General features: G+C 40.2%; 1 protein-coding gene across 2 annotated transcripts; it reads left to right on the top strand.

The window, feature by feature from the left end:
* The first annotated feature begins 2,943 nt into the window (after positions 1 to 2,943).
* On the top strand, positions 2,944 to 12,967 carry arrdc2 (arrestin domain containing 2). Of its 2 annotated transcripts, XM_080506942.1 has the most exons (8): positions 2,944 to 3,014; positions 3,560 to 3,805; positions 9,928 to 10,145; positions 10,241 to 10,343; positions 10,461 to 10,717; positions 10,829 to 10,991; positions 11,181 to 11,341; positions 11,608 to 12,967. In XM_080506942.1, the coding sequence occupies exons 2-8, from the start codon at positions 3,562 to 3,564 to the stop codon at positions 11,659 to 11,661; spliced, it is 1,200 nt and encodes a 399-aa protein (XP_080363068.1). In that variant the 5' UTR covers positions 2,944 to 3,014; positions 3,560 to 3,561; the 3' UTR covers positions 11,662 to 12,967. The 2 variants fall into 2 exon arrangements, with proteins under 2 accessions (XP_080363068.1, XP_080363067.1); XM_080506941.1 differs by lacking the exons at positions 2,944 to 3,014; positions 3,560 to 3,805 and adding an exon at positions 7,916 to 8,496.
* The last annotated feature ends 1,845 nt before the right edge of the window (positions 12,968 to 14,812 follow it).

Here is a 14,812-nt window from a genome sequence, read left to right as displayed (position 1 = left end):
TCGCCTGGTTCACGAGACTACTGTTTTGACTGAGGTTTATCTGGATTTTATAAAAGTTGATGTTTATAATATCTATATTCTCCCTTATATATTGTATAAGCAATAAATGCTTTAACTTTCTTATGTAATCCTACCTGCTTGGATGGGACACACTTACAAAGGAGTTTTTAATTTCTCCCCTGGTTTTTCTAACTAAAAAAGGTTAAACGATTATGTCAATGAAAACGTCATTGTCAAAATGTTCTAAATGAAAATATATTGTGTTATAATATGCAGCATATTATACAATTATTTTTTTTGTTCCTGATTTTTTCCCCCCACAGACTTCATATTTCTTATATAGTTTTGAAGAAAACTGTCGTTATAATGTAATTCATCAACGAAGGACATACCAGTAATCATTAAATAAAAAAAGTGACACATTCATTATTAATACAAAAGCCCGACAAAGACAAAGTCTAATTTACATAGCATTTTGTCCAAATTTTAAAACTTGGTCTTTCTCGTTTCGAGACATCTTGTATTTTCTTGATGTGACAAGTTTTGACATTAGCTCTCAGGAAGAAAAGGGCATTTTGAAAACAAAACCCACTTTTATTTCCATAGTTCAAATCTTTTTCTAATCAGTTACACAGAGTATCCTCCAAAGGTGATTTAAAAAACAACAACACTCAGTGAACACCTTGTACTTATGAACAAATACAAATAAAGTGCATTGTGTCATTTGTTTGTGGACCTTTGACACTTAATTTCCAGCTCCCTTTTTTATACAACAACATTTTTATCAACATTTAAATTCTGCAGTATGCATTCAGGCAAAGCTATCCTGTCTTCTGACACATATTCTGCATGTGTTGGTCATTGAACAGAAAAATCACTACGATAAACTTTCACCCAGAGCAGAGTGAAATGCTGAAGCTGTGCACAAGTTCATATTTAGCAGTTGGCTTAAACATAAACCACAAGCTGAGTGTGCAATAATTAAGTTGTAGAAGGAACCTTCAACTGGACTGCCCTACTTTCACTTGTTTATATTGCCAAGTGTTGGAGAAGGTTAGTGTCTGGTTAACAAAATATTTTCATTCATCCTTCAGCATGAATGACCAAAATCCATCATAAAAGCGGTCTCGGTGTTGTAGCAATAACAGCCTTGACCCTGAGATACAGGCTGATAAGAGAGCTGGCATCCAGGCAAGCAGATGTAAATAACCCGAATGTGGAGTTCATCAACCTGCAGCAGTCCAGGTATGAGCTGTAATGTGAGCTTACCAGTGTGTACAGAGAACTTTGTGAATTTTCAGTTTAACTTAAAAAGACAGCATTTATTGTTTGTTGCACCAAATGCATGTGAAGCATCCACAAGACACGTTAAATTACAAACTGCTTCCATTAATAAGTAAGCAAGCACTTTGTGCACAAAAACATGCTTTTGCTGCACATTGCTCATTTAAACAATCCTGACAGGAGACATGACGGTCACAATACATCCACGTATCTCAGCCAATATCCATACCAATTTGAACAAAAACTGATCCGTGTGATGAAAGAAGAGCTCATGAGATTTGACCATGTTATCTATGACATCTATCTCTTAATTGGTCGTTGTTCTCATTGACATTATCATAGGGACAAACCCATGAAAAGTTGAAAACTTTAAAAAAAAGTTGATGATCACAATTTGACATTCATTCTCACATAAGGAATCAAGTAAATTAGCCTTAGTACAATCACAGTACGTCTTCCATGACGCTGCCAACACATGCTGTCTGCTGTGTTGTGCACACATCTGTTGTTAACAAAGCATTTATGAAAAACATGTATTATGTTGGATTGGAACTGAAATACAGAAAACCGTACACCAACAATAGAATAGAATAGAATAGAATAGAATAGAATAGAATAGAATAGAATAGAATAGAAAATACTTTATCAATCACAGAGGGAAATAGTTTAAATATCTTTGGTTTAAAGCAGGGTTGTTGTTGCCTGCAGCATCAAACCATGGGTTTGCTATGGTGTCTCTAAAATGGAAAATGACAAAGAAAATAATTATTAAATCTGTCAAAACAAATGACTGTTGTTTGCCTTTCATTCAATGGGAATTGCTCTACTTGAGTTGCGCAACTACACAACATTGTGGCTGATGCCCTTCTTGAGACAGTGATGCACCAATTAAATCTTTTAACAAATTTAGATGAAAGTTATGCTGTGAGGGTGCATTTATATTTAAAGAACACGTTGCACGTTAAAGGTCACTTAACATTGTGGAGATACATGGTTTTGCGAATATCATCCTGAAAATGAACATCCTTATTTTATGGTAAGGATACACATTTTTCACTGAGATTGGCCAATTAGAGCTCAAAGTCAGGCCATTTGTATGTTTGCCTTTGTATATGCATGGAGGAGTTTTTGACAAGTCATTGCATTTTGCAGAGACATCATTCCAAAAGGTATGCTTTTTTTTCCCGGTCCATCAGTCAACTTCATATATGATCATTATATCATACGAAATATTGTACAAAATGTTGACTCATAAAGAAATTCTGCACTGAAACACAAAGAGACATTTGCAGCTGTGGTTGTTCATAGGTCGTCATATTGTATCCTCCTTTAATGGGTCCCAGGTAAATTAATTAATAAATCACTTTAATATTCTGGACAATATCCTTAGTCCTAGATTCAATACAGGCAAGGAAAGGTGATGTGAGATGTTTTATAATAGTGCACTGTATGTAAAAGCAAAATAGCTCCACTGAACATAAACCCTGTGAGGGAACAGCGCCTCCAGGCAGCCCTGTCCGGGGGCGTCGTCCTCTCGCTCTCCCCGCCTCTCTGATAAGAGGGGCGGGCGCCACTCACGTGTAAGACCGAGTCTGTAGGGTAAAAGGGAGAGCGGCTGAATGCTGCCTCTGTTTACAGGCGCTGCGCTTCCATTGAGCAAACAGTCGCGGGGAGAACGGAGCAAAGCTGCACCTCCAATAAAAGACCACAACACTGCTGCTGTCCCGCAGGTGAGTTTCAAGCTTAACTAAGGGGTCATCGGCCTGGTTACTCCATCCCACCGCCTTTTCCAGCGGTGTAACTTTGACGTTCATAAACTGCACAGCTGAAAATGAAGTAAAACGGAGAGTTGTATATAGCATATGGATGCCTGTGAAATATAAACTAAGTTACCTATGCAGGCTGTTTTATGTGATCATTCTGCTTTCATTAAAAACAATTATTATTATGATTATTATGATTGTTATGGTTATTATGATTGTTATGATTATTATTATATCGTTGCCTAATGGTGGAACCCCTACAATAAAGATGGAAACTCCATAAGATCTGGTCTATTTGACTCAAACTGCACATTACAAAACCCAGTATCACAACAACAAAACAAAAAAAAAGAGTGCGAAATAACCCACGTGTGAACTTTACAGCTTGTCCTAAATTAAATGGAATGACCTTAAGAAAACGCACTGTACACACGTTTAGTATAAACTAATGTGTTTGAATTTACTCCTCAGTGTTTTCATTATGGTTCTTATTCTTCTGTGTTTGCATGCAGCAATGCGCTCCATTAAATCTTTCACCCTGGAGCTGGATCGAGTGGGTGCAGTGTTCACTGAAGGGGACGTGGTGTCCGGCTCGGTGGTGCTCGAGCTCCGCAGAGACACCAGAGTGCAGTCTATGAAGGTGCAGGGCAGAGGGGTGGCCACGGCACACTGGCTGGAGAACCGAGGCATGAACTCTGTCCATAATGACTGCACCTCCAGAATCTTCTACTTGAAAAAGAGACAACATCTCATCCGAGGTTAGTAAGATAGATAGACAGATAGACAATATAACTAGTTGTTTCATTAATCAGCTCAGTTATAACTGCAATGTGTAGCTGTCTGACAATAAATACCTAATTTATCTTTCTCCTGTTACTCACTGCATGTGGTTAAATTGCACTGCTCTGTGTAGTTATGTTACTTATGCAGAAATATAGGTGCAGTATTTTGGGATGCACTGCAGCTGCAGAATGACACTGGCTCTCTCTGTTCTGAATAATGTGATGTAAAACTGCTGATCAGCACTGTTGTGTGCCAGCTGGTAGCTTGTGCATCTTGTAGTCACTGCACTTTGCAAAATGAAATCACCTGGGTAAAATCTTGGAGAGTGTCCAGATACATTTGATACAATGTAAACACAAAGGATACAAAAATGTAAGGATACAATCTTACAATGAAACAAAAATCCATTATTGAATGGAAAAACAAATTGTAAATAGATTTAACTTGTATAACACATTTTCTACTGCTTCCAAAGTCTGAACTTGCTTTTACATGATCAGCCAGAATGAACTCTTCTTGCATATATCCACACCAATATTAATAGGTGTGATTCAAGGTGCTCACACACCATCAAGTGAGGTGGTGGGAATTGAACCACCAGCTTAGTTAGACCCACTTGTCTAACTAAGCTACAACCACACTACAACTGCTTCACTAGTTGTAATGAAATTCCCCCAGGGATGATTTTTAACAGGCCAGTTAGATTCAAAGACCTTGAGTATAGGTCACTGTAGCTTAGTAAATGATGTGTAGACTGTTAATGTTTCATGAGGTCCTAAGAAAATAGGTTTGTTTCAACAGATTGCACTCATAGTCAAGTTCAAAGCATTAGAATTTATAATGCTGGTGCAATGTGGCTAACTGTGTTTCTTTGGTCTCAGATTACAAACCGAGCTCGCTTCAGGTCATTTCTTGCTATAAAAACTGTGGATATGTCGAGTAGAAAAAGATGCAGCAAGGTGGTTATGTATGGAAATAATAATAATATACTGTCTATTTTCAAGCCAATATGTAACATTGTGACTGCAAAGACTAAAAATAATACACTAATTCATCAGGTATTACCTGACAGAGGACTTTCACTGGCTACTTTAAGTCATTGAAGCAATTTCTCCAGTTATTCATAACAATTATTTAAGCTTTTAAATGTGCAATTGGTTATTTGCCCGTTCAGGGTGAAAAAAGTTATCTCTTCTCTTCTCTTATTTTAAAACAATGATGATTTAATTTAAAACCGTACAGATTACTTTATCATTAGAGAGTTCGATACTGCAACCTTCAATAGGATAAAGCAGTCTAGAAGATGGATTAGTGGATAGAAATTTGAGAAAACACTGAAGCCATTGTATTCTTTAAGTGGGCAGGAATTGTTTTTCATGACTTTTGCTTCACTCTGTTAATGTGTGCTGATTTGTTCTTATTTTACACAGAAAACTAGTGCATTTATACATCAATCAATTTTAATGTAACCTACAATTCCATATTTTAGCCAGATATATGTTCACGTCAGCCTATACAAATCAATTAAACCCATCCACATATGTTTGCTCACATGATAATGATGTGATGGTTAGCCATTTTTGATCAGTTTTCTTCTGCAGTATCTGCAAATAAGGTCAACCTGTGTTTCCTGATCTGTTTGGCTCAACAAACATTTCAGGGGGAAAAAATCTATAGATCTGCAAACTAAAGTAGCCAGTAGGTTTATATATATATATATATATATATATATATATACATATACACACACACACACACACACACACACACACACACACACACACACACACACACACACACACACACACACACACACACACACACACACACACACACACACACACATACATATATATGTAAAGTGTAAAAGGAATAAAAGTGCTGATTGTTTTTGCAAACCTTGACTCTGCTAGTATGCTTCCCAAACTCTTTCCAGAACCCTTTAGGCCAGAACCCTCCTTATGCAGGACTTTAGATGGACAAAGGCTCAGGGAAGGGGGGGGGGGGGGGTTGGGGATGGATTGGTTGGGGCATCTGTTTTAAAAAATGCAGGCCACATCACCATAGCAACAGAAAAACAACACATGGTGAACTGGACCCTCCCCATCTCCCCTTCTCCCTGTCTCCCCTCTACCATTGCTGCCAGCTGCTGCTTCAGTCATTCAGCAATATTTGGCTTTTTTTTTCTACTCACTTACCGTTTATTCTCAGTAGCAGTATTTTTATTTATTTATGTATTTATTTTTTAGCATATAAAGAAAGCTTTGTGTTTTTAAACTTTAGATTTCTTCTCCTTATTTTCTTTTCTTCTTTTTTGGCACTCTGGCTGTGCAGGATAAGGTGTTTCAAAACTGTTGGGAAAAAAATGTGTCTTGCCAAAGAAAGACCACTCTTTCTTTGTTTTTCTTTGCTCATCGTATTCATATTTGGCTCCGTGGGTTGTGTACTCAGCAGCTCCCTGGCTAAACAAGAAAGGTCACAGACAAAGATGAGCGTGTTTACTTCACTGTGCAGCAGTGGTGAATGGGTTTTTAAACATTGGGTTAATCAAACAGAGTCATGTGATTATCTGGCTCACCATTTTTTGCAGAAACTTTCATCATCCTCTTATCAGTATGGATGCAGAAACCCATGGCGCTGCTGAGGCGCTGCACCGATTCACCAGTAGGTGGCAGACTGAGCTTTGTCCCATACAGACCAGCATGTCTGTAGTGAATTGGAAGCCAACAGACAAACGGGTGAAAACAAGGTGATTCGTTTTTCCATATTTAACCCGACGTTTCATTGACGTTTAAGTTGATGATGCGGTGGCTTCCTGTGTCTGCTTTTGTATACAAACTTGTGAGTATCAGATTTTTTATGAAGTTTCACAAACATCTCAAACAAAGTCCTGGGAGCAAGAACATCTAAGTACAGTAATATTAAAGTGTGAATCGACCCGTTGGTGGCAGTAGAGAGCTAGTCCTCGTTGAGGGTAACAAAGGAGTAAACAACTTTGTTTTTCCCAGAGCAGACTTGGTTTTTGTCTGGTGTGCTTCACCCAGCGAAGAAGAAAGAAAAAAAAACTACGATCGGGTTATTTATTGACTGGTGCAGAGTTTTCAGGAGACATTCAGTTCATAAGTATTTTTTTTTAATGTTTTGTAGGAATAATAAAAATATGCTAAACTTCTGAATGAAAGTTTATATAGTTGATGTGATCCATGCAGGTGAAGCAGAGACGTCACGTGCTGTCGCAGTGGTATTACCCCCCTTTTCAGTTGTTTTTCGTGAGTTATTTGTTGGAAGAAAAAAAAACCAAACTACATACTTTCCTGGCACAACTTTGTTTTTTCCATGCGTGTGGTGGCTGAAGCTGTGTAATGCAAAGTTCTGCAAAGTTCACGGCGACACGGAATCAATGGAGTAAACAGCTTTATTCCAGAGTGAAACAATTTCCCCCGAGCCGTGCATGCGGGATCTCTGCCACACCGAAGCATGCTCAGTAAGCCTGTTTTCTTCTAAGAACCTGTAACCATCAATCATCTGCTGTTTTCCTCTGCGCTGCCTCCACACCCAGTGTGCGTGTTTATTATGTTGCCTTCAAGTTCGCTCCGGATACATGAGTGTCATTGAGAAGAACCACACACCAGAAAGCCTAACAGAAGTCATAGAGAGCGATACAAAGAGTGATGAAGAGATCAAACGTTTCTTTTTCTTTTCTTTTATATAAATTGACACCATGGCCTGTGGTTTTATTAATTTGCCCTGCCATATGTTAATTTAGTAATAATGTCAGCCTGTACTTCGATACACTTATACATTAAACTTATACATTAATAAATGATCATTAGAAACGTTAATAATTAGCACAAAAACATCGTTTAGTTGCTGTTTTGGGTAAAACACATATCTGCACTGTGTCCGGTGTTCAACTTGTTGCAGTTTAGGCTTTCTTTCTGTCGCCATTAATATCTTTGGTGTGTGTGTGTGTGTGTGTGTGTGTGTGTGTGTGTGTGTGTGTGTGTGTGTGTGTGTGTGTGTGTGTGTGTGTGTGTGTGTGTGTGTGTGTTGTTGTTGTTTTAATATACAAAAGGCATCGCTTCAGAGTTGTAAGAAGTGAAGTGTTAAAAAGTTGGTGCCGGCGAGGAGTTCCTGAAGGCATCATCCCCCAGCCTTGAAACGTCTCGCGCGTCCTTACATAATAAATTCAGAAGCTCCGCCCACTTTCTCAGCCCAAATACAGGGAGCCTCCGTCTGCTCTTCATACTTTGAGCTTTAAGCTGCACAGGGCGACATACCTGCACCCCAGCGTCCTTCTCCATCACTCGTCTACTGACTGCGAGACTTAAGGAAACACTTTAATTTTTCCACTGCGAGAGGACTGAGAGAGAAAAAAAAAAAGAAAAGAAAATGATTTTCGACAAGTTGAAAAAGTTTGACATCGTCTTCGACTCCCCGGAGCTGGACTGTCCTCCGGTGTTCAGCAGCGGGGACGTGGTGTCCGGGCGGGTGGTGCTGGACCTGTACGGGGAGAGTCGGCTGGACTCCCTCAAGCTCCACGCCGAGGGTTTCGCCAAAGTGCATTGGACCGAGTCCCGGTCGGCCGGCTCCAGCACCGCGTACACCCAGAACTACAGCGACGAAGTGGAGTACCTGAACCGCAGAGAGGTGCTGCTGCAGGCAGGTCAGTCCGCTCTGCAGGCCGGTGATGGGACAGGGACAGGGGGCTTTGTTGCTGCTCTCATTAACCAGCTCCAGGGCGACTGGAACTATTGTGCTCGAGTGGGTCTATTTGTCTGGTGGACACTGGGCCGGTTGTTTGTTTGCAAACATGGAATAGTGTTGTTTTGACTTGACACGGTACTGGAGGTTAAACGGATTTGTGATGAAGTCAGACCTCAACTTGATTATGAAACTGCTGCTTGTTTTTCCTCTTGTGTGAGACCTTTTGATGGAAACTAAAAGTAACCTGGAGTTGCCTGTCAAAGGCATAAATTCTTTCAGTTTATTGCTTCACATTTCTTCACATTTTACTTCACCTAAGTGTTAAAAGTAAGCTTCCAAACACTCAGTCATTCATTCGCAGAAATACTTTTCAAGGCCCTGTCACTTAAACTTTTTTGGCTTTACCAAATGATAAAATATATATATTTTTTTTAAAGAGTTTTAAACATGTAAAAATACATTTCAACTCCTTAGGAAAGGGAGGGAAAACATGCTATTTACATAGAACCTTCCCATCATCTGCCTCAGGAAACATTACTGACACCCACCTTCCCTTCTGTGAAGCAAGTCTCGGGTTGTTTTTCTCCTCTGGTTGGGAGCCTCGGGTTTCTGTCTTCATTCATTGGACACTGAGCTGTTTTGGTCCTCAAGAGCAGACCGGAAACTCACAGTCGAGGCTTTGTTGATTTCACTTTGGTTTCCATCTGCAACCAGTCTTGCCTATTTCATCTCTTTGTGACTAACCTTCTACAAACATGGCCTAATAATGCCCATTGGCTTGATCTATGGTGTTTGCATAAAATCATGTGCGATAAAGCTCCCGTTTGACCTACCAGGAAGGTTTGACAGTGGCGGTATTGTTTAGATGAGATTGGAACATCCAGCTTGCTGAAGAGAAACTCGACAAATGGAGTCTGTTAAATACAAACACATGTTCCTGGAGCTTTGCAACAGGGGAGTGGGGAAAAACAGAGCAGCTGAGACGGGCTCGACAACGTAGCTCGAGGAAAACATGTTCTCAGTCAGCACAATGGAGCTGGAGCCGCCCCTCTGAACAAGCACTGAAGCCATGTGATTGCAGCAAACAAAAGTGAAGTTAACAACATCGATAGTCCCAAGGTTTATCTCTCGCAACTTCGAGACTCAAGATTTGCAAGGGTTGTTTAGCATAGTTTTATAACGATTTATTGACGGACGGCGCCAGTAAACTTGATTGAGGAGACGAAAGTACTGTCTCACTGTTCCGTAGTTATTGCCTTATGTGCGTCTAATGCAATCTAACTGATTGGGCTTTTTTCTGTTTAATCAACTTGACATGAACTATAAGAGCCTGATGGTTGCATAAACATGTCACTTACATTTCTGTATTTTTCTCTTCTTTTTGTCTCAGATAATGGTGAAGTGACTGTCCTTCCTGCAGGCAGGCATGAATTTCCATTCAGCTTTCAGCTGCCAGAAGAGACGCTGGTCACCTCCTTTGAGGGGAAACATGGCAGCATCCGTTACTGGGTCAAAGTAAAGCTCCACAGGCCTTGGGCCACTGTCAAGAAAATCAAGAAAGAGTTTACAGTAATTGAGCCCATTGATATCAACACACCTGCTTTACTGGTAAGTAGCCTATCCCGAACACTTTATGACTGTTACACTTAATGATGATTTTCAAGTGTTTTAAATTACCTGCTTATTTGACTTCCAATTTGTAGGCACCACAGGCCGGTACAAAAGATAAGATGGCACGAGCATGGTACCGCAACTTTGGAGAAGTGTCTCTAACTGCAAAGATTGACCGCAAGGGCTACACACCAGGTAAGGGTCCAGCATCTGTGACTTGTCCTCAACAGACACTTATTTTGTTGTTGTTTTTTTAAGTTATACAATGTCTTTTTACACTTCTCATAATCTTTGTGGTTGTTGTCTTTGTAGGTGAAGTTATACCAGTCTTTGCGGAGTTTGACAACTCTACATCCAGGTCAGTTGTGCCCAAAGCCTTCATCACCCAGACGCAGACCTTCATCGCCCGTGGAACCATGAAGCAGAAGCGCTCAGTGGTGGCGACGTTGTCCGGTGACTATGTCGGCGCGAGATGTCGAGAGACCTGGCATGGCCGAGCCATCAAGATCCCTCCTGTGGGTCCGTCCATCCTGCAGTGCCGCATCATCAAAGTAGAGTACACACTCAAGGTACGCCCAGCTTCTGTATTTGTCAAGCAACTGGAATATTCGCTCTTTTCACTCTTGAACGCTGCAAATGACGGTAATAATGACAAAAAGTTCTCCCTTGTCTTACACCAGGTTTGTGTCGACGTTCCTGGGACGTCCAAGCTCTGTCTTGAGCTCCCGCTTGTCATTGGCACCATCCCTCTACATCCTTTTGGCAGCCGGACCTCCAGCGTCAGCAGCCAGTACAGCGTCAACCTGGAGTGGCTTCGCCTGGCCATCCCCGAGCAGCCTGAACGTAAGTTTCTTGTCATACTGCCTCAGGTGTCAGATGAAACTGGCACGTCACAGCTCCAGATTCTTAAAATTAGTTATGTGGGAGGGTAAAGGGTATTGCCGGCACTGATGACTCAACTGTTTAGTGTTTGGACCTGTGCAGCTCTGCTGAGTCGGGCCAGTAATCTCATCCTGCCTGTTTCCTTAACAGCTCCTCCAGATTACAGCTCTGTGGTGACACAGGAGGAGGCTGAGCAGCGCAACAACGCTGTGGTCCCACAGCCGGCTGAAGACCTGAGTGGGATCATGGAGCGACCGCTCATGGCGTTTGTCCAAGAGTTTCGCTTTCGACCTCCGCCAGTTTACTGCGAGGTGAGTCACCGAATACTAGAAACAGCCCTCAGCAATATCGACTGATTACTCAGTGTGATTAGCATGAGTCACTTCTTTTTAGTTAAGATATTAAAAAAAACAAAAAAAACTGAGGAGAATATAACTGTATAATAGGATCTGCCTAAGAACAAATCAAGGGCGTAAACTCTACGTATCATAGTGTTATTTTCTGCTTGGTGAAGGACTGAATTATCTCATTTCCTAACCTTCATCTCGTCTGTTCTTTTTTCCCGTCGTGGCTACAGATTGACCCCAACCCTCAGCCCCTCAACATCCGACCTCGTTGCATGACGTGTTGAACTGTGGAACCTGCCTGAGCGTCAAGCGGCTCAATGAAACCAATGAAGAGATTTGTCTTGTTCTGGATAACTTCTCTCTGATGAATGGCACTTGGTTCCGGCCAGTGTTGCTGCGATGGACTGGAGCGCCACAGAGAGGCCAGGAGACCGGAGCTCACAGGAACTGGATGTTAGCGGAGGAGCTGCCACTTGGATTCCAGTTCAGAATAGCGGACAACCTTTCTGTACTGACGAGAGAGAAGCAACTTCTTTGCATCAGTTCCTGTCCTCCTCAAGTGATTATCAGCTCCCACCAAAAGTCGGCTGCATACACCTCCCAATCAATAATTCCCTGTCTGGAGAAATTTTTGAAATATAAGGACTTTGTGACTTAATGCAAGGTGGGGGTTAGGATCACTTGACATTTATCAGGTAGAGAGTAGGAGTTGTGCCTGATATTTAAATGTTTTTCTAAAAGAAAAAAGAAAAACACCCTTGACAAGTTGACATGTTCAGAAGACCATTGTCACCTTTGACTGGCGTATAGAGAAAAGTGCAATTATTGTCTTCAGTTATCAACTTTTCCTTTGTCTGGCAACAGTACATTTTACCAACCTACATTGTTATGCATTGTGTAACGCAACAGCAATGTGCCTGTCATGATTTCTACTGTTACTTACGCACACGCTGTATCTCAAGTTGTAATGGTGGAGCAAATAAGTCTTTTATGCATGCAGGTAACAATATGTATAAAGGGAAAACAAGTATGCCTTAAGTGTCTGCAGTGGAAGATTTCAAGAGAGGTTAAAAGTCTTCTCTGCTGAAGCTGAATGTATTCTGACAGCAAAAACGGATTGTGTGTCGACGGATTCGAAGGCACTGAAACGTAAGACGGCTGATTTTTCACCAAGATGATGATGTATGTTGCATTTTGGTCATGGCGCTACACGGGGCTCGTAGGTCGTCTCTCCCAGCTGACAAAACGACGAAAACCTTTCCGAGCCAAATGGACTGGTGCTTTTGATGGGGGGGGAGTCAGGTGCCTTGGTGCTGTGAGGTTCAAGCCTTAAAGCTGAAGATGCCACTGAAATGTAGGGACAAAAGAACATTCCAAAAAAAAAACTGAACTGAGGATCATGTTTTCTCCTCAACTTCCAAAAAAACCCAAAACCTTCAGGAGTATCAAAGAAGTCTTCAGGGTCAGATGTGCAACATGGGTGGCACGCACTGAGAAAAAAAGACAAAACAAAAAATGAATGTATTTTTATACAAATGCAATTGGTGATTCACAATCGTGCCAAAGTTTTGTAAATGTTTTTTTCTAAATAAAAAAAAAAGTCAATGAATGTTAGTCTCTCATGTTTTCTTCACACTTGAAAAGCAGGACACCTTAGTATTAATTCATTTCTCTATCAATGTATTTTTTGTACATGGAGCTAATTCACTCTGCCAATCTATTCCACTCTTAAGACAGAGAAAAACACATTTATTCATGAACACACTGGTCAGTTCACTGTCACTAGTCTAATACCAAGCATGTGTTTGGATTATGGGTGGAAAAATAACACCTGGATGAAACCCAGACAGTTTCAGGGAGAAGACGTGAGCTTGTCAGGGGGAAATCAATCCCATACTTCGGCGTGTTTAAACAAGAATACTTAAGTTTTTTTTTCACTGCATGTGACTTACTTTCCACATGATCATAAGTGAACTTTTTAATGAGCTCTTTCTCTTCAGTAAATGCTGAAATAAATGATAAAAATACATTTTACTGCATTTAGTTCAAATGTAGTTCTGTGTACAACTGAGATATGATCAGTTTCCCATATATCTCTTTCATATATGAAAGGAGGCTCTACAATTCCCATTTCAGTGAGATTTACAAGTGTTTTGGTCCACTTTTTGTCGAGTTCAAGAATGATTTTTTTTCAGTTTTTAGTTCAGAACAAACATGCATTTTGTTGTGATAACATTCTTTGTGCTGTACAACCAAAATCTCTCCAATCGGTTATATCACTGTGTTGCCCATAAGCTCAGAAAGTGTTGTTCGGGATTTTAAAGAGGGCCTCTGTGGAGCACATTGCATGCCAGTGGATTGGCCCATCGACTTCAAGAGGCAGAGTCAAAACAGTCCAACTTGATAAGGGCAGGATTCACTGAAAAACAAAGCAGGGCTCACTGGATCAAAACAAAAACTACAGTTTCCCTTGTGACAGTTCTAATATTTCGCTCTTGCACAATAAAGTAGATTTCTGTAGTTGATTACCAAAAGGAAAACCAAAATCCAAACATCACAATAAGTTCAGCTGAAAAATGTATGAATGGGTTTTTCATACTAATCGAAACTGAGAAAAAAAAGGACAAACAAATAAACAAAACAAAAAAAAAACCCACCCATGGTCCATATTACCCCATGGCTAAACGAATACATATATAAAAGAAATCTTTGAGATTTATAAGCTATACAATATTTACTACTAAAAACAGGCCACTTTGGGCATTTTTTTTCTCCATATAATGTGATTTACATCCTTATTAGATGTCAATCATACAGTTTTCTTCATGTACAACTTGATTAAAACGTCAAACATGTTTAAACAGTTTTATCCACTCCAGGGTTCACTTGAAAATATTCAAATTTTAGGAAATATATTCAAATCTGTTCTGTGTGAGCGTTGTTGTTCATACAAGAATCCCCTCAGTTACATATCAACATCTGTTTTGCCTCAGATTTAGTGAGTTTTTCTAGTTATGTGCAGCTGTTGTTATATTTTTTTTCACATGAAGATGAAGTTGTGCCATTAACAAAGGTATGGTCATACTTCCTAAACTGCACGTTCACACATTGTAACCTGCACACTTCCAGACTTGCCCTGAGGCGTCTTTTGGCCCAGAAATAAGTTAGACATGCAGAACAGGTCTTTCGACACATCTGTCTTTTTGTTTTTTTAACCTGAATATGGACTTAGGCCAATACAAAAGTTTTGTCTGAGATTAAATAAAGTACCTCAAAGATAGTGTTGTCAATATTTTGTTATGATCAAACTCAACATACAATACAACAACTTTTGATAGTAATGAATCAATCACTGATTACTATTACTAAAACATTAATACAATTACTCAAGTGTTTGACGTCTCCTTCTCTATCGTGTCCTGTTGCGCTACAATG

This window comes from Blennius ocellaris (genome assembly GCF_963422515.1).
Source record: "Blennius ocellaris genome assembly, chromosome: 12".
Taxonomy (NCBI): Eukaryota; Metazoa; Chordata; class Actinopteri; order Blenniiformes; family Blenniidae; genus Blennius; species Blennius ocellaris.
The sequence above is the reverse complement of the archived record's forward strand: the minus strand, read 5'-3'. Positions and strand labels throughout refer to the sequence as shown.

What these genes read in the sequence shown, in the direction of transcription:
- arrdc2 (XM_080506941.1), top strand. Translation starts at nt 8,223, where the DNA reads ATGATTTTCGACAAGTTGAAAAAGTTTGACATCGTCTTCGACTCCCCG. An exon ending in TCAACACACCTGCTTTACTG is followed by an intron (nt 10,146 to 10,240) that starts GTAAGTAGCCTA and finishes TCCAATTTGTAG; the next exon opens with GCACCACAGGCCGGTACAAA. An exon ending in CTCCGCCAGTTTACTGCGAG is followed by an intron (nt 11,342 to 11,607) that starts GTGAGTCACCGA and finishes TCGTGGCTACAG; the next exon opens with ATTGACCCCAACCCTCAGCC.